Consider the following 27,612-nt stretch of genomic DNA (forward strand, 5'->3'; position numbering starts at 1 on the left):
ATTGCTATAAATTGTTGTGCTGATTCAGAGGTTTAATCTGAAATTAAGCTGGATTTGGGTTTGTTGGCATCTCTGGTAACATTTCTCTTACATCATGGTTTTTCTTCCATTGGGGATGTTGGTTCATATTATTGATGTATGATCTGTATTTTATTCATACTGTTGCTGTGGGTTTGTCATGGCCATGGCTAGAACAACAAAACTTACATTGAATGGTGGAATGGATATTTGAATATTTTCAAACTGCAATGGCTGCCTATTGCACCCTTGTGCAAAAGGCAGATGACATTCGGCATTTATTTATGAAAGCAAAGTAAGTTCTAGTGATCTTAGCCAAGTGCCTTCAATTCTTTCCTCCACAATTTCTGTTTTCTGTGCTCAGTTTTGTTTGGCCTTCTATGTGAATATTCATTTAACTCATGAGACCATTGCAAGGAAATAGGGTTTGGCACAGCAATAAAGAAAAAAAAGTGTCAGCATATAAACACTTATTAGAGGCCCACAAACTTCGACGCAGCAAAATCTAAACTATGAGATCTACCAAACTAAAGGGTTCCACAGTGCAAATTTAAATTGATTCAGCTTCTGTTGTCTATGTAGTTAAGATCATTTGTTAGGCCTCATTCTTACAAACATTGTGATTAAAATTTCCTGCAGTTCAAAATATCTTGCCATCTTTCATTCATGAGCCTTGGTTTCTTAATATGTGTTGCTTTTTCTTTTTGCCTAATGTACACAATATCATTTTGTATCTAAGCAACAACATTACCAAATAATAGAAAAACATAACATGTAATAAGGTGCTATAATTCTGATGCTGTACTAGGGAGCTGGGGGGTGGGAGAGACAGAACTAATTTTTTAATTATGCACCATGGAGCTATTGCAAATGTACTGTGAGATAGGGAGAATGTGCAGTGTTGCAATTTCAAATCCATTGTTTTTATTATACAAACTCATTCATATTGCCTTCTGAAACTGTGCATTTAATTCCACCAAGATGATAAAATACAGATATTATTTAGATAACACATTTCAATTAGCTGCTCTAACAGCACAGTCCTAGACATGTCTACTCAGAAGTAAGCCCCATTGAGTTCAATGGGACTTACTCCTAAGTAATAGGATTGTAATCTAAATCTAGTTTAAACCGTCTTTATAGTCACATATCAATTATAACATAACCACAGGAACTAACATCTCTGAGCTTCATCAAAATGAATCAATTCTCTTAGGCTGAATCTGGAATGGTTGTTTCAATGGAATTGCTCCCACAGGCAGTTTTGATCCATTTAGTCTTCAGCTCTATAATGCATTCCGAATCAGATTATCCCTCATAATATATTCCTACGTAATGTTTTATTTCAGCAGAAACTTTTGCCATATAGAATAATAAATGAATCTGCAAACTCGCTAGAGCTGTCTGTGACAAGGGTGTAATCTACACACACATAAAAACTGCTGTGAAAATACTTTTTTAAAAAAAAAAAAGTTTTGAAAAATACACTGAATTTGGCATAGCTCACTGTCACCATCTATTCTCACATTTGTATATTGCACCTTACAAAACATTTAAAATGTTTTACAGTGGTGCCCCACAAGACGAAATTAATTCGTTCCGCAATTTTTGTCGTCTCGCGAATTTTTCGTCTTGCGAAGCACGAAATCCCATAGGAATGCATTGAAAATCAATTAATGCGTTCCTATGGTCAAAAAAAGTCCAAACAAAGCCAAATTTGGTACAACAACAGTTTATTAACTGCTCTTTAAAGTCACACATACTGTAAAGAGCAGTTCAAAAATTGAAGGGAAAATAAATTAACTTTATAAACATGACAGAAAAACATTTAAAAATCAACAAAGTGTACAGTACATTTTCTAAGACTCTGGGGGACCACTCGAAGAAGGCTCCTCTTCCACTCTTTGCTTCTTGGTCAAGAACCTGTCCATAGTCTGCTGCTTTATCCGCCTTTTCAGCAGCTCCCTGAAAGACGACATGACCCTCGTATCATAAAAGTTCCCAGCGTCATGTGCCACGTGCTTCTCATGGTGGTGTAGATCTGCAAAAGTCTGCACCTCCTTCCACTTCTGGCAAATGTCCCTCAGTCTTTCGGAGGACAGCCGTTCCTCAGTTGCTTCCTCCTCTTCCAGTGAGGCCTGCTCCTGCGCAGCCTCTGCCTGCAGAACGTAGCCCTCCGTCGTCACAACCTCCAGGAACTCCGCTGCAAAGTCTTCAGCCGCAGGAACATCAGAACTGGCAGCCTCTCCATGCCTGACCACACTGTGGATGCCAGATCTTGTCTTGAACCGGTCAAACCAACCTCTGCTAGCCTTGAAGACTTCTGGCTCGGCTGAGGTTCCTGGCTGTTCCCGGATGAGGTCAGCGTGCAAGGCCTTGGCCTTCTCACAAATGACGGCCTCAGACACTGTGTCCCCTGCACGCTGCTTCTCTTCTATCCAGATGAGCAGCAACTTCTCGACCTCCTCCAGGACAGCTGGGCGGTTCTTCACGATCCTGGTGACTCCCTTGACTGCATCAGTCGCCAGGATCTTCTCCCTCATCTTCAGGATGGTCCCGATGGTCGATGGGTTCCTGCCGTACTCCCTGGCGATGTCCGTCACACGCATTCCGCCGTCGTGCTTCCAGATGATCTCCTTCTTCATTTCCAGCGTCACCTTCTCCTTCTTCCTCTCGCCGGCCACCGCAGCAGCAGTCTTCTTGGGTCCCATGGCAGCACAGCTCCTACCTTCGTAAACTCAGAAACAGAAAAAAAAATCAGTGATGTGCTTCAAACCCAAAAAATACAAAAGCAGCCAGCCACCCACCACACAGAAATTAAAACCCAGAACCAAGGCCTTGAATCCCAAGCACCCCAACCCCAAATCCAAAATCCAGAAACCCCCAAAAAAGTTTTAAAAGTTTAGCTTACCAAATGGATGAAAGAGAAGTTCTGGAAAAGCTTCAACAATCAACCACCGACGTCCTCAGAAACCTCAAATGGCTGCAAAATAAGTTTAGGAAAAGCTTCAAAAATCACCAATGTCTTCAAAAACCTCAACTGCTCCCACAGACACGCACCAACCCACCCACAACACAGAAATTGCAAACCCCTCCCCAACTGCTCCCCCAGCCCCTCCCCAACTGCTGCAAACCCCTCCCCAACTGCTTCCCCACCCAGACAAAAAAAAATTTCAAAAAATAACAACATGGCCAGCACTCAGAAATTCAAACTCAGAAAATTTTTCAAAAAAAATCAACCTGGCCCAGTGGTCACAGAAAATCATAAAAATTCCCAAAAAAGGCCCACAAGCCCCCAGATTATCGCAAACCCCTTCCCAACACCAAGTCCTTGAATCCCAAACACCCCAACCCAAAATCCAAAACCCCCCCAAAAAGTTTTAAAAGTTTAACTTACCAAATGGATGAAAGAGAAGTTCTGGAAAAGTTCTGGAAAAGTTTTGGAAAATCTTCAAAAGTGAGCAAAGTCTGAGAAAAGGCTACCAAACCACGTGCTAACAGTTGCTCCTCGAAGTCAAGTCGCAACTGCAGCTGCTCAAGCTAAGCACCCTTGGTTTTAACGGTTTTTACACAAAGGAAACAAAGTCGCGAGACGTTTTCGTTTTGCGAAGCAAGCCCATAGGGGAATTCGTCTTGCGAGGCAAATCGCGGGCGAAAAAACCTTTCGTCTAGCGAGTTTTTTGTCTTGCGAGGCATTCGTCTTGCGGGGCACTACTGTATTTGCAGCTGTATAGCTGAGTCCAAGGACTGAATGTATTTCATACTTCCATGGTTAGCCTATGGAAGCACAAAACATACTGGGAATCGCAGTTTTTATATATATATATATATATATAGAGAGAGAGAGAGAGAGAGAGAGAGAGAGAGAGACTTTATTTGCGTAGCCGACAGGCCATAGCATCAAAGGACAAACACCAACAAAAATGCATTACGAATATAGTTACCATAAAATCTTATGACCTATTAAAACCCTAGATAGAACCTGGATTATCATTCATCCATGACCCTCTGTCCCATGGGCGGCCTTTTCTCTGGTAGATTGTTCCAGGTCGGTTAAGTGAATAGACCAGCCAAATTAAAAGATTATAAATATAAATATAACCTCGGAGGGATGGTCAGGACAGAGAGAAAGATAATAATAACCAGATGCAGATAAATTAATAATCTCAGTACTTAAAACTTGGCAGAGGTAATAAAATAATAATAATAAAATGTAAAGATAATAATAATAAGATCCTAGGTGAGGAATCCGGGTGACGACACTAATGTCATTCAGATAGCAGCTCTCAGTCTCATTGCTCTCTCGATAAATTTGGCAACCTTCTCTGTTGTCGAGCTGTTCTGGTCGGCTAGGAGTGAGAACAATTTGACTTCACAAGAGCAGCCCGGGATGGCAGATAGGAGCGGCGTGATGGTCTCGTCCCTGAGATCTTTATATAGGGAGCAAGACAAGAGAACCTGTGACACAGTCTCTACGTAGCCAGCTCCACAGGGGCAGAGCCGGTTCTTGAATGAAATTTTTTGATATCTACCTTCAAGAACAGCTGAGGGTAACATATTTAGTCTGGCCAGTGTAAAGGCCCACCTGAGTTTTGGAATGGTTAAGGTAGACAAATAAGGTGCCCGAAAATCAAAGTGGGAGGGGGCCAGATAAGCGTACCAAGCACTAAATTTCTTAATATAGGCCAGATTATTCTGCTGCTCAATATCCTTCATGCGCTGGTCAATAAAGGTTTTTGCCTTGGGGAGACCCATTTTCAGGAGATGCTGTGCTTGGAGGCCACATGTAAGTAGCTTTTGATGCACTACTTTGGACCACCGACTTCTATGAGCATCTCGTGCTACTAGAGGTAGTAGCCCGGATGGGTTTAAATTTAAGCGAAGCCAATAGTTGAATGTTCTTAACCAGGTCCGGGTTTCAACGGAGAGGAGGCCAGTCTCCAGCCAAAGGGCCGCATTTGGTGCGCATGGTAGAACGGCTAGAATCTGTCTTAAAAATTTAGACTGGGCCGTTTCAAGTGTGCGGCAATGATTTCCCGTCCAGATTTGGGCCCCGTAGAGTAATTGCGCTAAGGGTTTTGCTTGAAAGACCTCCAGAGCTGCTGGGATATGTCTGCCCCCCTTCGTAAAGTAAAAGTGAGACAGTATTTTGGCGCTTTGAGATGCCTTTTCCCTAGCATATTTATGATGGGCCTCCCAGGCCCCTGTTGACTGGAAAACTACTCCAAGGTATTTGAAAATTTTGACCTGTTCTATTGGCTGATTGTCCATCTCCCATCTGTGATGTCTGTGTCTCCTAGCGAAGACCATGACTTTGGTTTTTTGGTGATTAACCACCAGTTGATCTCTCCTGCAGTAGGCTGAGAATTCTCTTAGTAGCCTTTTGAGGCATACTTTAGTTTGTGATAAGAGAACCGCGTCGTCCGCATAGAGGAGCGCTGGATAAAGCATGGACATAAAATACCATATAAACTCTCTCTGTGTGTGTGTGTGTTTAATTACAATAAAAGAACATCAAAATAAAACCAGCAACAAAAAACAATAGTGCAGAAAACTTTAAAACAACTAAAAATGATAAAAACACCTATAAAATATTAAATAATAAAACAGCACTATATGACTCCCAGTGCTTTTCTGAGCACAATTCAAAGTGTTGGTGCTGACCTTTAAAGCCCTAAATGGCCTCATCCCAGAATACCCGAAGGAGCATCTCCACCCAGACACTGAGGTCCTTCTCCAGGGGTCTTCTGCTAGTTCTCTCAATGTGAGAAGCGAAGTTACAGGGAACCAAGCAGAGGGCCTTCTCAGCAACACAGTATGAGCGTCTCTCAGGCAGCCAGGTATCTCGCTGCCCACTCCTTCCAGCACCTTAGTTCCACATTCTTTGCTCAGAGGCACCATGCACCACATGCTTCTCACATGCTATGGCTGCCACCACTGCCGTGCACCCTGGGTTGCTTCTGTGCCAGTTGGCCCCCTTGGCTCTCTCATGCTCCCACTTTGGTACAAAGGCAAACAGGGCCCCTCTGGCATCACAGAGCCCCCAGTCCAGGCCTCTGTATGGGAGCAGGCAGTTGCAGTGGTGTCGGGACACTGCCCAAGTGTCAGCTGTGTGAACCTTGACTGATAGTGCACCAGCTCTTAGGCTGCACTGGCGAAGCTTCCTGTGAATATCCTATAGAGAGTTGAAATGGCTGGTGCAGGGTGAGCCACAGCGATGGATTGGCTCCAGTTGGGCAGTTGGAGTCTGTGTCCAGCACCACCTGGGAGAGCCCACATCTCAGAGGTTGTGCTAAAAATTGGGGGAGGAGGATCCACCGCGATGTGCTAGCCCCCTTTCCCATGGTGATGCCGCCCCCTTTTGCGTCTTGTCCTGGGCACTGGCAACTCACGCTATGCCACTTCTGGGCCACCAGCCAAAACTGATGAAAGGCATAGCATAGCTGTGTGCGCGCTCAGTAATGTAAGGTGTGTGTGTGTGAGAGAGGAATTTCAGATAAGACGCAAAGCTGTTCTCAAGCACAGTGTGTTTACAAACGACACTTGCAGTCAATATTTTGTATCAGTACCCTTATGATTGTGAGTAAACATTTTGTGTTAACATTCATGATGATGTTCAGTAAATAATAATTTGAGTTTCTAAAATGTGTGTTACAGCCTGTGGAGTGGAAGTAAAATATTCTTTATTACAGCAAGAATACTTGCTTAGTCTGACTAAGAATCATTTTATTTCCATAGTGCTAGATATTGAAAGGGAACTGTTTTCCCATGTGTAATGATTTGCCTTTCCATAGACTTAATTAGGACATTGTGAATCAATATGAAACCAGATCTTGTTTACACTTAAAGTCAATGATTGAACATTGTTTTCAATGGCATTTCCATCTTCCTTTGGAAAATTGTCATTATTTTTTAAAAATCATGGCATTTATTTCCATTTCAAAGAAGTGCCTTTCATTTTGCATAAATATACAAATTTTCAAGCTGCACAGACAAAAGATTCACTGCTTGACAGCTGGCATTATCTTTGGACTATTGTTCAGGTAGTTGGAACCAAGTTAGCTTTTACCTATTGCTATTTTATCATTTGCTTCACACCTTCAACAGAGCTACAGTCTCAACCTGACCTGCTGAAATTGAAAATGTAACCTTCCCAAAATAACAGATGAGGGATTCTTTGTGTTGACATTTTGTGTGGGTCTTATTCTCTGAGCCTGTGACCTACCACATGGAGAAACTTCTAAAAACTACCAACTTGCAATGCCAAAGACAGTTATATCCTCCTGGGGGCCTAGATCCATTGAACTTCTATTGCAATGTTAACTCTAATGATCATAGAGGTTGAAAATAATAGGAGAAATGAACAATAGAATACAGCCAACTCTCCTAAAGAGTATTGTCTTGACAGTTCAAGGTGCTCATAACTTTGTTCATACACTGCAAGTCTAAATTTCAGTAAGGGGCAGAAATAATTCCCCAGGGATTTCTAGCATAGTAGGGAACAAAAAATTGGTGAACGGATTAACTGTACAAAACAATAGAACACAAAACAAATATGTCTATAACTTTCATATGTTGAACATATTTAGTAGGAAACATGTGAATATATGAAAGGACTCAGTTGCTGAACATCAAACTGGATGATAAACTTTGTAATTGCAAACTCTGGATGGGGACTGCACAACTAGTTCAACACATCCAAGGGAGCTTGAGCTTGTTTCTTAAATGGCAGCCTCCCTCATTCCACAGAGCAAATGAATTTTAATATTTTGGAGATGATTGAAAGCTGTTTGTGATATGATATGGAGGTCTCCAATTAGATCCAAAAGGAAAAAAATAATTACTCTGGTCTCTTTTTGGGGGGAGGAAGTTTTTTTTTGGAGGAAGACTAAGTAAGACTTGCTGAACAGCCCCACTTCAACCTGTTTACAGGGTTCTTGATTTCCCAACAAATGAATAATTTTATTTTTCACCTTTTTCATTTTGTCAGCTGCTCAGGGCCCAGGGACCAAACTTGGCCCTCAGGTTCTCTCTGTCTGGCCTCAGAACTCTCTCTCTAGGCCACACAAACCATGTTTCACATCCCAAATACTTTTGCCCGACTGGCCTGTGTCCTTGAACATTAATAACGCCTCTTGCTTGTTTTGATGTAACCAAGAAAGTGGTTTGTGAGTGTGTGTAGAAACTAGCTTACTGTAGAATGATAAAAATTTACATTTATTGCTGTAGCCCTGACTTTTGGTCCTCAGAAAGCTGCCCAGAAGGGAATGTGGCACTTGGGCTGAGAAGGTCTCCCCATCCCTCGTCTGTGAAGTGGTGCTATTTAGAACAAAGTGACCAAGCCTCACTTGCCTTCAAAACTTGCAGGTGAAAGCACAAGCCTCACTATATATATATATATATATATATATATATATATATATATATATATATGTATGTATGTTTGTTTGTTTGTTTGTTTGTTTTTTCTGTCATGGCTTTTTAGAGGTGCCAGGTTCCATATGCAAGTCTTTTGCTATAGAGTTCAGGTAAACAAGATGCTGATTGCTGTCCTGTTCTTTCTGACCCACAGATGCTTGAGAAATTTGTTGCTGCTTTGGCCCCAGTTCCATCAGCTGCCTCCTTGCGGAGACACGTGCTCATTGTTTCATCAGACCAGCACAACTGCATTTTGCACTGAGAGTTCCTTCTTCTCCACATGGCCTTTCTACTGGTGTCAGCATACCTTCTGCTGACTCATGCCCATGGCGCTCCAGTTGAGAATGGGGCTCTCATGGAGACGCTGAAGTCCCAAGTGATGCTGTTCAGCAATAAGAGTGAACACTATTCAGCACAAGTGAGACCTCCCGGAACGAGCAGACGAATACCTCACACAATCATCATCGGAGTTCGCAAAGGAGGGACCAGGGCCTTACTTGAAATGTTGGATGTTCACCCAAACATTGTGGTAGCGGCTACTGAAGTTCACTTCTTCGACTGGGATGAGAATTACGTGAAAGGAATTGACTGGTACAGGGGCCTGATGCCATTTTCATATGAAAATCAAATAACTATTGAGAAAACACCAGGCTATTTTACCTCGCCACAGGCTCCCGAAAGGATTCATGATATGAATAGTTCCATTAAACTGCTGCTTATTCTAAGAGACCCCACAGAGAGAGTTATCTCTGATTATACCCAAGTCTATTACAACAGGCTGGAAAGCCACAAGCCTGTTCAGCTCTTTGAAGACATTGTTATTAAAAATGGAGCACTTAATACCAAATACAAGGCTATCCAGCGAAGCCTGTATGACATCCACATGGAAAGGTGGCTTAAACATTTCCATTTGGATCAGATTCACATAGTAGATGGAAATACCTTGATCAAGGACCCTCTTCCTGAATTACAAAAAGTGGAAAGATTTCTGAACCTGCCATCCAAAATTATGTCTTCAAATTTTTATTTTAACCAGACCAAGGGTTTCTATTGCATTAGGAGTGATGGAAGAGAGAGATGTTTACATGAATCAAAAGGACGGCCACATCCTGTTGTCAACAGTACTGTTTTAGAGCAACTTTACTCCTACTTCAGAGAGCACAATGCAAATTTTTACAGAATGATTAATCATTCCTTTGACTGGCATTAGTAACTTGCGGGGGGAGGCAGTTTGTTTGTTTTCTAATGTCCTGCAGTAATTTATTTTCAAGCACTTCTCATAAACTCTGAGTTGCATCCAACTTGATATGAAGACCAGAGTTTTCTTCCCTGGGTTTAACACTAGAAGTCAATTGCATTAATGGCGGACACTCTTTAGTGTACTTGGGGGCAACAGGCTTAGTGTTGGCTTTTAACTACAATAATGAACTTGATTGCACCAGTCCAAGTCCACTGACTTCAGTGGAGTTATTTCAGATTTACACTTGTATAGCCGAGATGACTCATTTGTCTCTCTTTATTCAAAGTTATAAGCAAATGGAGTTTCACAGAAAACCATTCCTTAACCAATGTATAACAAAAAAAAAGGGGGTTGTGTAACTGAAATGGTATTATTCTAACCTTCAGGTTTTGTTGACTGCTTTTATTTTTCTATCTAGCTCCATGACAGTGGGATTGATTTCTATAACTTTTCATACAGTGAAATAATTATATATTAGAAGAAAAGATGACTTGATGTGGTCCCATTATATAATTTAAAATCTTTTTTGTGAAATAATGATTGTAAAAAGTATATCTCACTTAAATGAGCCTCAAGGCTGCTCCCTGTTATGGCTCCCTCTATGTAGGGTCTTTATATTAAGTAAGACATTCATCATGTGCATGGGTATAAAGCCGTTTAACCTGTTCATACAAGTGTTAAGCGTTTCATATCTCCAATGCAAACAAATGAGGGCTCTAAAATAATCCCATTTTACACAGTAGACATCAAAAAGTACACAAGTGTCCATTTAATCACAAAAATCATAAGCCACTTACTTTTTTTATAAAAATCAATACACAATTATTGGTCTTGTTTGTATTTTGTAACCATTTGTTCCAATAGTTTATATAACTAATTTGGCACAAAGTTTATTGCAAAAAAAAAAAAGTTTAATTGCCTGCTCTCCAAAGTGTGGAGTAACTTTTGTAATATCTATTTGCAAATCATAAGATGTACTCAGAGTGCAAAGTAACTTCATGTGGTATTGTATACTAGACACACAATATTCAAAATATCAAGTATGGGTTTCTGGTTTATCTATAAAACTATACATCTACATGAATGCATTAGAATTTGTTTGTTTATAATATATTTTTACTTGATAAAGTAATGGTTGTCTCTCTTTTTAAATACGCTACTTTTCATACCCACCCATCCACCAAAATGAAGATTATTATGCTCTGGACTTTATATTTATAGAACTGCAGGCATGGCTGCCATATTTCCAGATTTTCCTGGTCATTACCAGGATTTCAAAGGCGGAATTGACGTGGGGGGTGGATTTCTGTTCTTCTGGTGTCCTGGTTTTTACTATTTGAAATATGGCCACCCTACTCCAGATGGAGCAGAGTAATGTAAATAACAACTTACATGTTCACTTGCTTGGTCTCCCACCACAGGGCCCAAGCAAGAAAACCTTACAAAAGTTGGTTCTCTTTAAATGGCTGACACAAATAGGTGTAAAGGAAGCTGGCTAGTAAAATTTAGTTGGTTACTTTAGTGGATTTGATAGGTGCATATAAATGCCAATTGTTGCAAGGGAATTGGTGATAGCTTTAACTAAGACACATGCGTTGTTATGCCATCCGAATATGAATATGGTTGACTAGCTTCTAGGCAGAGCATCAGACAGAAATCTTAAGATATGTTTTAGTAAAAAAAGAAATGTTTGAAGTATGATTGTTACCACCAGTGGTGAAAGAGTTTTTTAATAACTTGTCGAAATATGTCAAAACTATGAACATGAATAAGATCGCCAAGAATGGGTAATGCAAGGTGCCAAAGGAAGATGGAAAGATGAGAAAGAGAGAGAGAGAAGTCCGGACAAAGACATGGAAAGGAGGCTCGGTACTACAGACTCACTACATCAGCTATACCAAGATGGAATCTACACACAATTAAAAAAACGCTGTGAAAATGCTTTTTTTTAACATTTTGAAAAATACATTGAATTTTGCATAGCCCACTGTCACCATCTGGTGTCACATTTGTATATTGCACTTTACAACACTTAAAACGTTCTATTTGCAGCTGTGTAGATGAGTCCAAACATGATGTCTACATAATGTCAATTGATCCTGTGCACTGCCAGCAGCTAGGCAAACCAGTCAAACAATGCCAGTTGAAACAAGTGATAATGCAGCAACATTGGCAGGTATGCATGGAAGGAACCAATCAACGAATGCATGATGACAGAACAAACTCAGGCCATCACCCTGCACACCACATATGCAAATCAGAATGCAACAGTTAAAAGACACCATAATACTCCTTAGGATAGACCTCCATGGTATAGCAAACAGGAGCTATGCAACTAATAGACTTTAGGGCTATGTGCATACAGGGGTTCAAATCACCTGGCTGCAAAAACACAGTCAGAAAATAGCCATCATTCCCCCAGGCAAACAGGTGGCTTTTTCCAATCTCCTTCCACACACATGCTCCAGATTTGTATTTTTTATTTATTGGACTCCACATTATTTGTGATCATTGCCCTGATGGCTGGAGCTGATGAGGGTGGTAGTCTAAGATCTCTGGGGTGCTTCAGTTTGAGGAAGGCTGATATTGAAAAACTTGCATGCCTTTTCTCTGTCAGGAAGAAGCATGATTGTAAACCCCCTTGGTGCTGCAGAGAATGGCTGGAGTCCTGTTGTAGAAGTGAGGCTGTCAGGGAAACACTTCAAACAATAGCATTGCACTGGGGAGCAAGCTTCTGCCAGATGACAATAGCAAAGCTAAGCAGGGTTTGGTATGGTTTCAAATTGGATGTGGGGCTATGTGTTGTGATTCCTGCTTTGTGGGGGTTGGGGGGACTAGATGAAACTCAAACTCCCTTCCAACTCTACAATTCTATGATTCTGTGATGTACTAGGAAGAGCAGAACTATGCTAAGAAGCTGCGGGACATACCTGCCATCGGAAAACATTGAACTGATCACCTTTTGGCTGCCTAGCAATAACAACCAACAGTGCTACTGGATACAAAAAAATAATGAAGGTTGGAGGCAAAGGCTAATGCCTATACAGTATAGTGAAACCTTGGTTTTCGAATGTAATCCATTCGACTTCCGAAACGTTTGAAAACTGAGGATCAAAGGGAGGCTGGCAAATCTAATTTTTTAAAAATGAGAAATGTGCCTCACGTTCAAAAATGGAAGCAGTCACTTCCAGGTTGTCGGCATTCAGCTGCCGAGACGTTCAACATCTGAGGTTTGACTGTACTTGATTCACTACACATCAATGGCCTGCTACAGGAACAAGCAAGTAGAAGACAAATGTATGGACTTTATAATCCCCCAAATCACAATTTAGCTGCATAGACCAGGACTCAATGGGCTTTGTATGGAGCAGTAGCCAGCAGTGTTGTGATAAATCAACTTGTCCTGGTTGTCCTCACTCTTGCTTTAAATAAAAAGAAGCAGCTGGGAATTGCACTTCCTCCTTCCTGTTCCACAGCACCAACTTGTGTCCTGAGTGTCTGGGAATTTTTAACTGTTCCCTGAAGGGAGTTCTGATGGGTACCATATACCCTAATGACTGAACTATGGCATCAGCTATGCATTGGACTCTTCCTGGCAGCAAGTAGAAGGGGCATAGAATGGCTTAAGGGGCACCATCCAGGCATTTTTGTATGTTGCTGCTTATTGATTAGTGCAACCATCATCAGGAGTAACATCATGGCGTGTAGGTGGTGGCAGAATTGATAGAAACCCTATCAAGTCTATCATGGGCTGCTCTGTTAGCTCTGTTTTCTACTTCTATTACCATGCTTTTGATAAGGGGTGGGAAGCTTGTGGTTCTCTGAATGTTGTTGGACTCATCAGCCCCAGCCAGCATAGCCAGTGGTCAGGGATGATGGGAGTTGTAGTTCAGCACCATCTGGAGGAACCCAGGTTCCCCATCCATGCTTTTGACAGTGCCACTAGGAACACATAGGATCCGAACCAGATATACTACTTTAAGCTGCAAAGAAAGCAACAGCCATATTAGCTGAACCCTAGATTTGCACTGCCTGGTGCAGCAACACCAGTTGCCAAAAAACAACAAAAAACTTGTGTGCAACTGTGAATATGTTAAGTGTCTGATTTTTCTTTTTAAAAAACCCATTTCAAGGAATGCTGATCTGGATGGTTTACTAATACATAAATCTACCAGACTTGTCAGCCGAGCCTTCATCCATTATTTGCTCAGCAGTTCTGGGGAAACTGCTGAGAGAATGAACTCAATTAAATAACAGACTAATACTGGAGACTGCTCTATTGGGCTTAGTATAACTGCACCAGCCACCTTTTAAAAACCACAACCTGTTCCTTAGGCTGCATTTTTGAATCCAATTCCACAGCAGCATAAGAACATTAGAAGATGGCTGCTAGATTAAGGCCAAAGACCCATCAAGCCCAGCAGCCCTATTCCTACAGTGGCCAACCAAGCTCTAAATTGGGAAAGTTACACTGGGTTAGGTGTATTGGAAAAGTTAGGTGTATTGGGAAAGTTACACTGGGTTAGGGTATTGTTGTAGGAATGAGAATCAGTTTCTACATGTAAATGTTATCCTCATTTTCCCTGGAGTTTTGTCCATAATGTGTGTCCATTAGGGGTGTCAGAGAATTCTGATGGAAACGGGAGTGGAAAATCCAGGTGCTTATTCATTTCATGTCCAGAACAGAAACCGATCCAGAAAATATGCAAACAATGCGTAATTAATTACATTTCCCCCCAGTTGCTTTGTGTTTCCTTTGCAATGAAGTGGGAGAATTTGAAGTTTTCTATGGCTGAGACAATTTTAATCATTCCTGAATTTGAACTTTTCAGCCATTTCCCTATAATTCGTTTCACAACAAAGACATCCGAACAGCAAAATGGAGAGCTGACATTTTTGCTAACACTACAAGCCTATATAATCCCTCTGGTATTGTGGTATGTCCCCCCACCCCACCCCACCAAGCAGGACTAGAATTCGCCTCCCTTCTCTTTTGGATTGTTGACAAGATTGTTTCCCCTTTGATCTGATCTGATTTTATTCATTATTCTTGACAGCGACATATACACTTTTGGGCATGAGGCCCAAGCTACACCCAAACAATCTTCACAAATGATGCTCTGAAATATCTGAAACAGGATGCCAGTGGAAGAGGAACCACTGCATGCCACATGCAGCCAGCCAGCAGTAGCAAAATTAATTTTGAAACTGTACCAGAGATGCCAACTGCATGGGAGTCAAAAGCATTGAGTTACTGCAGTGGGAAAATGAACCTGTAGCCCTCCACATGTTACTAGTTACTGAAGGTTCACCATCTCTGCTCTAGCACAACAAGACAATTCAATTTGGGTTTTATGAACTGAAGTCTACTGAAAACTTTTATCAAAGAATGTTTTAGATAGGGGAGAATTACTACACACACACACACAAAAAAAAAAGGAAAACACAGTTTTGAATTAGTGTACAGTTCTAAAAGAGTGTTTGACCATAAGACATTGCTGAACATATAGACTCGCCCTAAGAATCAGGTATGTAAAGTGAGGAGGATATGCTCTTGAGATCAGAGAGAGGGGAATGGTTCACCATACTGTATTCATTCTAAGGACACAAAGGAGTGGTTTAAAATAGAAGATGGCAAAATGAGGTTAAGTATCGTGGACAAGCTTCCCTCCTGCAAGAATAAATCAGCACCATAATTACCTGCCTGTGGGAAGCATGTGCAGGACCACCTTCCTTGGAGCGGGATAAAGAAAAGCTGGAAAAAGGCACCTGTCCAGGAATGATGCAGGTGTAGATTTTTTTCTGATCAGGAGAGAAGTTCTCACCTAATCACCCTTGGGCTCCCTTTCAGCTTAAGCTTCCACAAAGAAGAAATGTATTTCTAAGCTTCTGCCTTCAAGAAGTCTCTGGCACACTGAAAATTTAAGCTGTTGCTTATTAAAAATTAATTTGATCCCCTTTCTCGTTGCTAAGATACAGCCATCAAGATGCTGCTTGCCTTTTTCACTCAGTTTGCAGAAAACTGGCCGCGGCGATAATAAAATGATCTCTTTTCCCTTGTGCGCCTATGTTCCCTGCAGACAGACTTGAGGAGCAGCCTAATTTAACACTCAAGGGGCCATTCTCACAACTTCCAAGTAGCTTTCATTCCCATCGGTTGCTGCAAAAAGCAGTTGGTTAATTTTCCCTTGGAATGCAACAGTCTTGGCTACTATTGATTAGTGCTTCTGAATATTTTATTGGGAGTCTTGTGCTATTTGCCTTTCTTGAAAAATTAAGGTTGCAGTCCTATGCATCCACACACTTACCTGGAAGTAAGCTGCACTAGAAACAATGAGATTTCCCTACAGATTGCACTGTGAAACGCCTTTTTAAGCCTTTGTAATTAGAAACGGGTTCAAAACAAATATAAACCTCTAGCTTCTACAGCACGTAAGAATGGTACTTTCACTAGGAACTTGGCAGACATGATCTACCTGATGAGGTAGATCTAAAAATGTGCCAAATTTCAAAATGATTAAATAAAAATTGCCACAGCTACCACAAGTTTTAAAATGCCCAACATGGATATGTTTTTTATTCCAATATGAGTCCAATAACCTTTGGGCACCCACAGGCTCCGCATCTCTGCCATACACCAAAGATATTTGCAGTTGTGCACTGCCATGTGGAAAGTCCCTAGGGATGCTTTTCCACAGAGGACATGGAGATGGGAGCTGTTGCAGTCCTTTTCTGTGCTGTTGCAGCAATATGGGATGCCCAGGCATTGACTCCTTATAGCACTGCTGTCCTAGCTTCTTAACAGGCAACGCTAGCCTAGGGAGAAGCCACAGAATTGTTTTTCCCACATGACAGCCACTCCTGCAGGTGTGCTGCAGGGTATTAAAGTTGCTACAGTGACATTCTTATAGTTGGATCATGAGAGACAATGGTGTGCAGTGGTTAGGGTGCTGGATTCCAACCTGGGAGACCAGGGTTCAAAGACCCACTCAGTCATGAAGTCCACAGACTGGGTGACTTTGGGCCAGTCACTGTCTCTCAGTCTAATCGACCTCACAGGGTTGTTGAGAGGATAAAACTGAGTGGGCTTGAACTTTCTTTGGACAAAAGGTGGGATATAATTAGTAGGATAACATAAGAAAGAGGCTTAAGTCTTTTTTGAGGGGGTAGAGTTTTGTCACTGAAATTTGGACTGTACTTTTCCTTCATTGAACACATTGAATTTTATTTGGATCAGGTGAAAAAAACACACCACAGCCGCTTTCAAATTAATTCCAGTAAGTAATCCATTAAATAAATTACTCCCAGTGGCTAACATCTGAATGATTGGCCAAACACTTTTATCTCTTAGTTATTTGGAACAGTAAATGCACTTGATTTTCATTTTGCTCTTCTATAGTCCAATTCCAAGAGTATTTTTTTTTTGGTGCATACAAAAGGAGCAAAATGGTCGATTTTGAATTGTTTCATTTCAGGGCTGTGAATGATATTATTTCATACCACCTTCTGTTATGCCAACCCATTTATTTTTTAAAAAATGTATGTTAAGTATAAATTATAGAAATAGTGGCACATTTTAAGTGATCTCACAATATGTATTAGGCTTGCACAAAGTAAGCTTCGTCAGGTATCTGGTTCTTAAGCAAGCCGCCTTCATGCATTCATGATATAAAGTGAGTTCCATAAATGTAAGTGGCAATACACCTTTGCCAGTGGCTCAGCTTCCCCACTGCTTCCATACATTGAGGATCAATGTTTGGGAAAAGGAAGCTCACATGCATATATCTCTACAAGATCAAGAACCATGCGTGATTGAGGTTCCATATCTTGGGGAAGCCTACCCATTTGGAGGTTGTCCACACATAGCCTTTCCTTTTGCCAATGTCCATGTATTCAACACATGGTCAAGGCAGGAAGAGGGCTAGAAGCTGAACATCGGAAGATTCAGGACAGCTAAAAGAAAGTTTATCATCACACAGCACATAGTTAAACTATGGCACTTTCTCCCACAGGAGGCAGCAGTGGCCACCAACTTGGATCACTTTAAAAGAGGAGTAGACAAATTCATGGCGGGGAAGACCCTCAATGCCAATACATGATCTAGACAGCAGCTTAAAAAGCAGAGACATCACCTTCCCAACAAAGGTCCGTATAGTTAAAGCTATGGTTTTCCCAGTAGTGATGTATGGAAATGAGAGCTGGACCATCAAGAAGGCTGATCGCCGAAGAATTGACGCTTTTCAATTATGGTGCTGGAGGAGACTCTTGAGGGTCCCATGGACTGCAAGAAGATCAAACCTATCCATTCTTAAGGAAATCAGCCCTGAGTGCTCACTGGAAGGACAAATCCTAAAGCTGAGGTTCCAATACTTTGGCCACCTCATGAGAAGAAAAGACTCCATGGAAAAGACCCTGGTGTTGGGAATGTTGTGAGGGCACAAGGAGAAGGGGACGTCAGAGGACGAGATGGTTGGACAGTGTTCTCGAAGCTACAAACATGAGTCTGACCAAACTGCGGGAGGCAGTGGAAGACAGGAGTGCCTGGCGTGCTCTGGTCCATGGGGTCATGAAGAGTCGGACACGACTAAACGACTAAACAACAACAACATGCTCTGCCCCCACAACTTGAGGCAGCAGTACTTCTGGGACCAGTTGCTGGAAACCACAGGAGGGAAAAGTGCTCCTGTGTTTGAATCCTGCTTGGGTTGGGTTGGCCACTGTGAGAACAGGATGCTAGGACATTGGCAAGATCCAGCTGGCTCTTAGGTTCTTAGTAGTGCAGCACTGCTGCCTCTTGTACTCACGAAACTCCTTTCATATGAAGAACACAGGAAGTGCATCCTCAAGCAGTGGGCTGAACAGAAGAAAACTGTTTGTGAGAGCAGAAACCAAACAAATAAAATGGCCTTATACCAAGGCAAGGCCATAGGTCTATCTAGCTCAGTAGTCTCCACTCTGACATTTCTTCTTTGTCAGATTTTGGTGTTGTTCTGAGCAGCAGAAACATATACTAACAGCTTTAAGCAATTATTTTCTTTACTCCACATGCAAGGAAAGATGTGATGAGAACCGTACTTTGCAGGATATATATATGAACATCAACCAGTTAACTTCCATGTGCAGTTTCCCTTCGAATAAAGGGGCTGAGTGGTGTGTGAGGGGCTTTCCCATAATTCCCTCTGATGGGTCTGCCCTGCATTGCTACCCACTAGGGATCTTGGCAGGCTTAGCCTGTGGTAGGCAATGCCAGCAACAAGGGTACCAATACACAGGCTATGTTTCGGTGTGCACTTTGGTAGATTGGAAAAACCATTTGAATTTTCTACTGTGTGCTGCAGCATCTCCAACATTTGATGCAAAGTGAATAGCAGGCTCTCACTGGCCACAGTCATTGAAGCATCAGAACCGAAGGCTACCATGCAGGTGTAAAGGGGGTAGGGGGTTCTTGGTGGTTGCCCAATGATGCCAGATGCCAGCAGCCCTGCCTGTGAGGGCCTGTCTTCAGAAAAATATCCCAGGCCTGTTATGTCAGGGGTATTTAAATAGCACCTGACATTTATATAACATGTTACAAGAAAGGAGATTCTGACTAAACATCAGGAAAGCTTTCTGATAGTAAGAGCTGTTCAACATTGAAATGATCTCCCTCAGAAGGTAGGGGATTCTCTTCCTTGGAGGTTTTTAAGCAGAAGTTGTATGGCCATCTGTCATGGATGCTTTATTTGAGATTCCTGCTTTGCAGGTGGTTGGACTAGATGACCCTTGGGGTCCCTTCCAACTCTACAGTTCTGCAATTCATAGAAGTAAGATTGCAATTTGGTACACTGGTTTGCTGTTATTATTTTATTCCACATTTTATATATATATATATATATATATATATATATATGCTTTCGTAGATTTTCACGGGTACAGGAATGCAGGTTTTGGTGTCCTCGGGTGTCTTCCCGTGTAAAAGTTGGGGTGTCTAGGCGACGTTTCGACGAGGTCTCACTCGTCATCTTCAGGCTGGTGCTTTCGGCTTCTTGTTACTGGAACAGAGCAGGATCTCAGTGTTTGAGTTCCTATAAATACTGTAGAGGGGGTGTGGTGTGTAGCCTCCAATGTTCTGGGCAGAGAGGAAGTTCCCAGGCTAGTGTGCCTTTTCTTCTTTTGTTCCTTAATTACTTGAGAGATATCTTGAGTGATTTCTTGAGTGATATCCTGAGTACCACTTAGGTGGGTCATTAGGTGTGGATTAGTTGTTAAAGTCTTTGTGTCTTGACCTCTTGAACTTTGTGAAGAGTTTTCCTGAGAAGATGGCTGTACTGTACTTAGTTGTGCTCTGGCTTGGCTTCGTGTATAGGGGCGAGCTGTGGTTTTGTGGCTTGTGTCAGCCAGATCTGTGTAGGGATTGCAGGGGGGTGCAGCATCCGGAGGTGCCACCATGGATTGGCTACTGGATGGTGTCTGTAATTCATCTGTGGAGAGGGTCTGGGTTTGGGTCTGGTGTGGTTGATTGGTGTTGGCGTTCTGTGTGCCTCTGGATCTGGTGTCAGTTTTTGTGGGGAGGGCTAATTTCCAGATGTCTGGCAAGCGGGATGTGTCGTCACGCTTGTTCATGTTGTGAGGGTGTTTTTCTATCTCGATGGCTTCCATGATTATTCTCTTGTGGTGATGTTCCGTGTTAAAGAGCAATTTGGAATCTGCAAAATTAATTTCGTGTCCTGTTTCTTTCATGTGTTGGAAAAGAGAGGAAGTTTTTTCTTCTTTTTTGACGGCATTCTTGTGTTCTGCGATACGTGCATTTATTCGTCTGTTTGTTTGTCCCAAAAACCAAGACACAGAAGAAAACAATGGCATGGCCCTCCTTCCTTATATCAAGGGCACTACAGATAAAATTAGCAAAATCCTCCATAAACACAATATCAAAACAGCCTTTTGCACCAACCAAAAAATAGCCAATATCCTCAGAAACCCCAAGGATAAAATCCAGTTGGAAAACCAAGGGATCTATGAAATACCCTGCAAAGTCTGCCCAGCCACGTACATTGGACAAACAAACAGACGAATAAATGCACGTATCGCAGAACACAAGAATGCCGTCAAAAAAGAAGAAAAAACTTCCTCTCTTTTCCAACACATGAAAGAAACAGGACACGAAATTAATTTTGCAGATTCCAAATTGCTCTTTAACACGGAACATCACCACAAGAGAATAATCATGGAAGCCATCGAGATAGAAAAACACCCTCACAACATGAACAAGCGTGACGACACATCCCGCTTGCCAGACATCTGGAAATTAGCCCTCCCCACAAAAACTGACACCAGATCCAGAGGCACACAGAACGCCAACACCAATCAACCACACCAGACCCAAACCCAGACCCTCTCCACAGATGAATTACAGACACCATCCAGTAGCCAATCCATGGTGGCACCTCCGGATGCTGCACCCCCCTGCAATCCCTACACAGATCTGGCTGACACAAGCCACAAAACCACAGCTCGCCCCTATACACGAAGCCAAGCCAGAGCACAACTAAGTACAGTACAGCCATCTTCTCAGGAAAACTCTTCACAAAGTTCAAGAGGTCAAGACACAAAGACTTTAACAACTAATCCACACCTAATGACCCACCTAAGTGGTACTCAGGATATCACTCAAGAAATCACTCAAGATATCTCTCAAGTAATTAAGGAACAAAAGAAGAAAAGGCACACTAGCCTGGGAACTTCCTCTCTGCCCAGAACATTGGAGGCTACACACCACACCCCCTCTACAGTATTTATAGGAACTCAAACACTGAGATCCTGCTCTGTTCCAGTAACAAGAAGCCGAAAGCACCAGCCTGAAGATGACGAGTGAGACCTCGTCGAAACGTCGCCTAGACACCCCAACTTTTACACGGGAAGACACCCGAGGACACCAAAACCTGCATATATATATATATATATATATATATATATACACACACACAATTAAATTTTGCAGTTTCTTCCTTTTCTCTTTTTTTAAAGGGAAAAATAAGTCTCTAGCACTACCTGGGGAGATAAAAGGGAAATCCATGCTGGCAGTATTCTACTCAGCTGTTCCTTCTGAAGAAACACACTTAAAACCTATTAGGCTACTGTGTTTAAAATAACTGAAGATGTATTAATTTGCATATATTTATGTTAGGACTCTTTGGCAGTGTTTCTGCATCCCACCCACTCCCTGGAGGCCCTCCTGCCAAAGGATATCTGGCTATCAGCTTGCCTGAGATGCTCTTTGGGAAACTCTCTAAATCAGGTCTGTTTTAGAGCACAAGGCCCTGCTGGCCCGTAATGGATTCCTTTATTCAGAACCCAGCTGTGCAGCCCAGACACCTCTGCTCCGAGACAGCTCCTTATTTTTGAAATTTTGATCTTGTAACCCTTCTGTGCATTCTGATCAAAGGAAGCAGGATTCCTCTCCTCAGCTTTAATACTGGAGCCCAAGGTGTTTATTTTACATAAACACATCTTCACTGTCACTCAATGCTTGGCTTTGATTTGTCTCCCTTTACAGGGCCTTTTTGAAATTTTGAATTAATTCTGATTTTACTAATTCATGAAATGGAGAGAATTGACCTTAAAATGCTTCTCCCAAAGCTGAGTGGATGAAAACAAAAACAAGCCCCCATTAACCACACCACTTCTGCTCTCACTTGTAACTGAAAGTTTCTTTTCCCCTAGCTGCCTTGTTGTATTAACGTTGCTGGCAGTCAGACTTCACAGTTTACTCCACAGAATTAAAAGTCTCCTAATATCACAGCAGCAGTGTCCCTCTAAATGCTTGGCCCTACAGATGCTGCTGGACTACAACTCCCATCATCCTTAACTTTTGGCTGGAGCCAATAGGAGTTGGAGTACAACAATGCCCAGAGAGCCACAGGTTCCCCCGCTCTAAGTGGGTCCTGTAACAAAATGTGGCAGTGTTAGCCTCACCTTCCATCAGGAGCATTCCCTTTCAGAAATCCAGCTAGCTACACCCTACTCCGGGGATGGGGGACCTCCGGTCCAGGAGGGCAAATTTGGCCCTCCAAACTTCTCTGTCTGGCCCTATGGAATCTCCCAGAGATGCACACAGAGACCTATACACATAGAGCCAGTGTGGTGTAATGGTTAAGAGCAGTAGACTCGTAATCTGGTGAACCGGGTTCGCTTCCCCGCTCCTCCACATGCAGCTGCTGGGTGACCTTGGGCCAGTCACACTTCTCTGAAGTCTCTCAGCCCCACTCACCTCACAGAGTGTTTGTTGTGGGGGAGGAAGGGAAAGGAGAATGTTAGCCGCCTTGAGACTCCTTCAGGTAGTGATAAAGTGGGATATCAAATCCAAACTCCTCTTCTTCTTCTTCTTCTTCTTCTTCTTCTTCTTCTTCTTCTTCTTCTATAAACTCAGCTAACTAGCCAGTCTAGAGGTCTTGTGCCTTGTCTTGTGCTAGGAGCAGCTTTAGTCCCAAGGTTGTAAACAACATTCCTAAGTGTCTACATTTGGCAATGAGATGTGCTGTGCTCAAATGTGCTAACCCCCTCAGGTAGAAAGGAATGCAAAGAGACCACGTGTAGCAGGGGCTGCTTAGAGAGAGAGTCCTTTGTTTCCTTGCCTAATGAATAAGTAGTGAAGGAAAGACCATACATGGTATAATTAGTATTGTGTTGTAACTTTAGATTGGAGGAAGTTTATGCATATGTATTGCTTTAACAGACAACAGCTATGTATATTAAGCAGGCCCCACTCTTTTGGGCTGGCTCAGCTTTTGGAGAGTGATCCCACTGAGCCTTTATTGCTAGCAATAAACACCCTTTGTTTTCTCACCACTGCATGGAGATTTCCTTCAGCCTCAAAGGATGATTTTTTGCTACACCAGGGGACACTACCAAACCTTCCTAAGCCACAACCCTCAGCACCCACTTTCCTTGGGTGGCTTTGCCTGGCTGGAATGTATTCCTGTTTGCCTGGATGGAGGATAGGAAGGGTCCTGTAAGTGTGAAGAATTTAGCCAACTGTACAATAGTAAAAAAAAATCACATTTGTTGTTCTGTCCACCTTTGCATCTGACAATGCACTGTTTCTCTCTGGCCCATTCACCACTAGCATGTAGCCCTTGGAAGGCCACCCAGAAAGGAATTTGCCCACCCCCCCAGGATAAAAGAGCTTCCTCACCCCTGCAGTACTCCATACCCACTCCATCCTTTTTCTTCCCCAACTTAGCACTCCATGACTGCTTAGCCCGTTCACCCAAGCACAAGGCCACAGAGGAGGGACTCCTATTGTGGTTCCCCTCCTTGGTCTTGGTTGACCTAGTATCTGTTAGAAGAGGAGCATTGCTGGCATAGGGAGGAACCACCATGTGGGTTCCTGACATTATCTTCACAGCATGAGGGAAAAGTCACACAAAAGACATGTGAGAAGGGGACTGCAGTCAGCCTACTTAGGAAACAATGATATGCATAGCAGACCCTCCAAGTGTCCCCACTTTCCAGGATTTACAGAAGCCATCCTGGTTTCTGATTTGATCCCAGAAGGACCCACTTTTCCTTAGGACGTCCCTATTTTCATCAGAGCAATATTGGAGGGTATTGAGTTATCCAACCCCCAAGCCAAGGAGATAAGTAACTCTACAACCTTTAGAAGACCTATGAAGGCAGCCCTGTATAGGGACTTTTTATATAATGTTTTATTTTGTTTTTCTATATGTTATATATAGAAATTATTATTATTATTATTATTAAATAGTACGTCCCTATTTTCATTGGAGAATGGCATAGCATGGTGGTAGAGGATCCAATTTGCCTTCAGAAGATCCTAGGTTCAGGCACCTCCACATATGGTAGAGACACTTTTTGAAACGCTAGAGAGCTGTTGCTGGTCAGCATAGTTGGTTCTGAGCTAGATGCACCAGTAGTCTTGACTTTGCATAAGGCAATGTCTGAAGTTACCCTTCACCCCAAGTAGCCCCCACTCTGAAAACGACTTTTCTTAATTTCATCAAAGAGAGAGAATTGCACATTGCAATCCATGATTATTCACAATCAGTCGCCAGCAAGAACATCTTGGCTTTCCATAACAAGCACAGTTTTTAGCATTCGCGTATGAATTAAACATCTGATAGTAATGTTCCTAATAATGGGTAATCCGTTTTTCTCTCAATTAGGTCTTCAGCAGAAATCAGAGTTCAGTGAGTTAGCAAATGACAATCGAGGAAGTTGAGGTTGTTGTTATTTTTTAAACTTGGAATATAAATGACAACATTTACTGCGAGGAGGAAAGAGTTGCTGTTATTTGCTTCTCTGTCCTTGTTCTGTCAACATCTCACACAGATTTCTGGATACACACAGTGATGCATTCTGGCAGGGTAAGGAAGGGCTTTCCATTTCCTGCTGTCTCTTTTAACTTAATAATCATAGGCTGATGCTTCTGGCATATCTAAAATAAATTAATATTGAATTAATTTGAGTCAATTTTTTTAAGACACACACACTCTGAAGGAACCATTAATGCTATCTTGAAAATTTACTTTTAAAAAAGCCATTATGCTTAAATATAATTGCCTAAAGCCGAACTAAATATTACAAATGATTCTTGTGCTCTGTCCTCCCCACCACTGGTAAAATGCTTCTTCACCCATTTTGACAATACTGCAAGATTCACAGCTGTCAAGCTAATTTGTTTTATTGATACATATAAAATGATCTTTTTTTATTTTAAAAAAGATCCATTTTTACTGACAGTTTTCAACATAAAATGCAATAAAAACCAACTGATCTAAAGAAATTAATAGAAGAGAAGCAAGAGATGAGAATAAAGAAATAGAAAAGGAAGCAAAGAAGAAAAAATATCTTGATCTGTTTGACAAAATAATTTATTGCACCTTTGTGTTTAAAATCTTGCTACTAGGAATTCATTTTGGGCTGTTTAATGTAGATCATGTTTAAACCGGGTTTTTTTTTTTAAAAAAAGGGAATGTCAATTTCAAAGTTGTCATATCTGCAAAAGTGACAGCAGTTGGTCTTATGATAAAGACGGTTTGCTAAACAACATTATTCCCAGAACATGAGCTCTTTGCTTTTCTTCTTTTCTCCTCAATTTATAGTCCACTTCCGAACATGACAAATGAAAATGTACTTCTTAACACAATGTGTAATTAACTTGCAGAAAACACAAAAACGTCATGTGGTGAGGGCCGCTATTTTATATGGCTTTCCAAAAGATTTGACAAAGTCATGCAGGATGATTTGGGAAGCAGTCTTAAACATGACAGTTAAATTGAACAGAGACAGTTTAGCTATCATTAGCAGAGAGTTACCCTGGCAAGGGTAGGGGGTGGCATGTGAAATAAGGGGTGGCTATCACCACTGCAATATGCCTGTGAGCTCTGAAAGGAATCTGGCTAGTCACTTTTGGAGACTGAATGCTAGACTACTTCCAGGCAGATGAAACCTTTAGACTAGCCTGTCTCAACCTTGGATCCCCAGATGTTGTTGGACTACAACTCCCATCATCCCTGACCACTGGTCCTGCTGGCTAGGGATGATGGGAGTTGTAGTCCAACCACGTCTGGTGACCCAAAGTTGAAAAAGGCTGTCAGTGAGGGGCTCAATAAACTTTCTTGTTTTCACTCACTGTCTGGAACTATAAACACATGTGTCTGTCAAGCATCTAAGATAAAGGGACCCCTGACCATTAGGTTCAGTCACAGACGACTCTGGGGTTGCGGCGCTCATCTCGCTTTACTGGCCGAGGGAGCCGTCGTACAGCTTCCGGGTCATGTGGCCAGCATGACTAAGCCGCTTCTGGCGAACCATAGCAGCGCACGGAAACACCATTTATCTTCCTGCTGAAGCGGTACCTATTTATCTACAGTGGTACCTCGGGTTAAGAACTTAATTCATGCTGGAGGTCTGTTCTTAATGTGAAAGTGTTCTTAACCTGAGGAATGAGGTACAACTTTAGCTAATGGGTCCTCCCACTGTCGCCGCACTGCTGCTGCACAATTTCTGTTCTCATCCTGAAGCAAAGTTCTTAACCCAAGGTATTATTTCTGGGTTACCAGAGTCTGTATCCTGAAGCATCTGTAACCTGAAGCATCTGTAACCTCAGGTACCACTGTACTTGCACTTTGACATGCTTTCGAACTGCTAGGTTGGCAGGAGCAGGGACTGAGCAACAGGAGCTCACCCCCTCACGGGGATTCAAACTGTTGACCTTCTGATTGGCAAGCCCTAGGCTCTGTGGTTTAACCCACAGCACCACCCGTGTTGAGCATCTAGCAGGGCACAATAAGGACTGCTTTATCCCCTATGTCCCAGGGTGATCACTAAGATCATCTGGGGAAGTACTATTAGTTGTTCCACATGGACCAGAAGCACAACTCGGGTCAGCAAGGAGCCATGCCTTCGGTGTAGTGGACCCCAAACTAGAAATCAGGTACACACACAACTAAGTTTCAGGTGCCAGGGAGGGGCAGATGGCATACAGCTGGTTTCCACATCTCACCTCCAAAGGAAGCTGACAGCAACAAAAGACAAATGTCAGGGAAGGCAATGATGGTCAGTCTCTTCCCCCATCTTCCTGGAAGTATCGTCTGCTGGTATAGGTCTTATTGCATTTCAAAAACACCTTAGCAACCTGGTTTAAATGCAGTTCAAAGGGGAGGGGTCCTCTCACCAGGCTAGATGGCATACAGTGTGGGATGGCTGCCTGCAACAGGATGAGGAGGAACGTCTAGGGCTCTCTGCCTGCAGCAACTGTCTCACTTCCAGCCCCAGCACAGAGGTAAGCTATGGGTTGAGGAGGGCTTGGCAGCCCCACCACCTTCCTGCTTTTTGATCTTTTAGATTAGCCCCCCCTTTTTTACATCTGATTGAGGCAGCCCCACCTTTCACAGGGTTTCCTGCCCTCACTTCTTAGTTTGAACCTTGATCTCAGG

At 42.3% G+C, this 27,612-nt stretch overlaps 1 protein-coding gene and 1 pseudogene across 4 annotated transcripts in view; one reads left to right on the plus strand and one right to left on the minus strand.

Moving 5' to 3' along the window:
* The window catches only part of LOC309342605 (heparan sulfate glucosamine 3-O-sulfotransferase 1 pseudogene), an 80,856-nt pseudogene extending 70,052 nt beyond the window's left edge, over window positions 1-10,804 (plus strand). For all 3 annotated transcript variants that reach the window (XR_014161677.1, XR_014161678.1, XR_014161679.1), the window contains one exon: window positions 8,591-10,804. The product of XR_014161677.1 is annotated as a heparan sulfate glucosamine 3-O-sulfotransferase 1 pseudogene (transcript). The remainder of the gene's footprint in view (window positions 1-8,590) is intronic.
* Window positions 1,612-2,878, minus strand: LOC309341527 (putative CENPB DNA-binding domain-containing protein 1). The gene is made up of 2 exons (XM_081861074.1): window positions 2,247-2,878; window positions 1,612-2,171 (listed from the first exon to the last, which is right to left on the minus strand). The coding sequence occupies exons 1-2, from the start codon at window positions 2,727-2,729 to the stop codon at window positions 1,878-1,880; spliced, it is 777 nt and encodes a 258-aa protein (XP_081717200.1). The 5' UTR covers window positions 2,730-2,878; the 3' UTR covers window positions 1,612-1,877.
* Window positions 10,805-27,612: the final 16,808 nt, after the last annotated feature.

The sequence above is a fragment of the Podarcis erhardii genome (genome assembly GCF_964252035.2).
Source record: "Podarcis erhardii genome assembly, chromosome: 5".
In the NCBI taxonomy this organism is placed as follows: domain Eukaryota; kingdom Metazoa; phylum Chordata; class Lepidosauria; order Squamata; family Lacertidae; genus Podarcis; species Podarcis erhardii.

Bases quoted from the DNA above. Each gene is read 5' to 3' on its own strand.
- LOC309341527 (XM_081861074.1), bottom strand. From the start codon at position 2,729: ATGGGACCCAAGAAGACTGCTGCTGCGGTGGCCGGCGAGAGGAAGAAG. The intron at 2,172-2,246 runs GTTCCTGCGGCT...CTGCAGGCAGAG, and splicing joins GAGAGGCTGCCAGTTCTGAT to GCTGCGCAGGAGCAGGCCTC.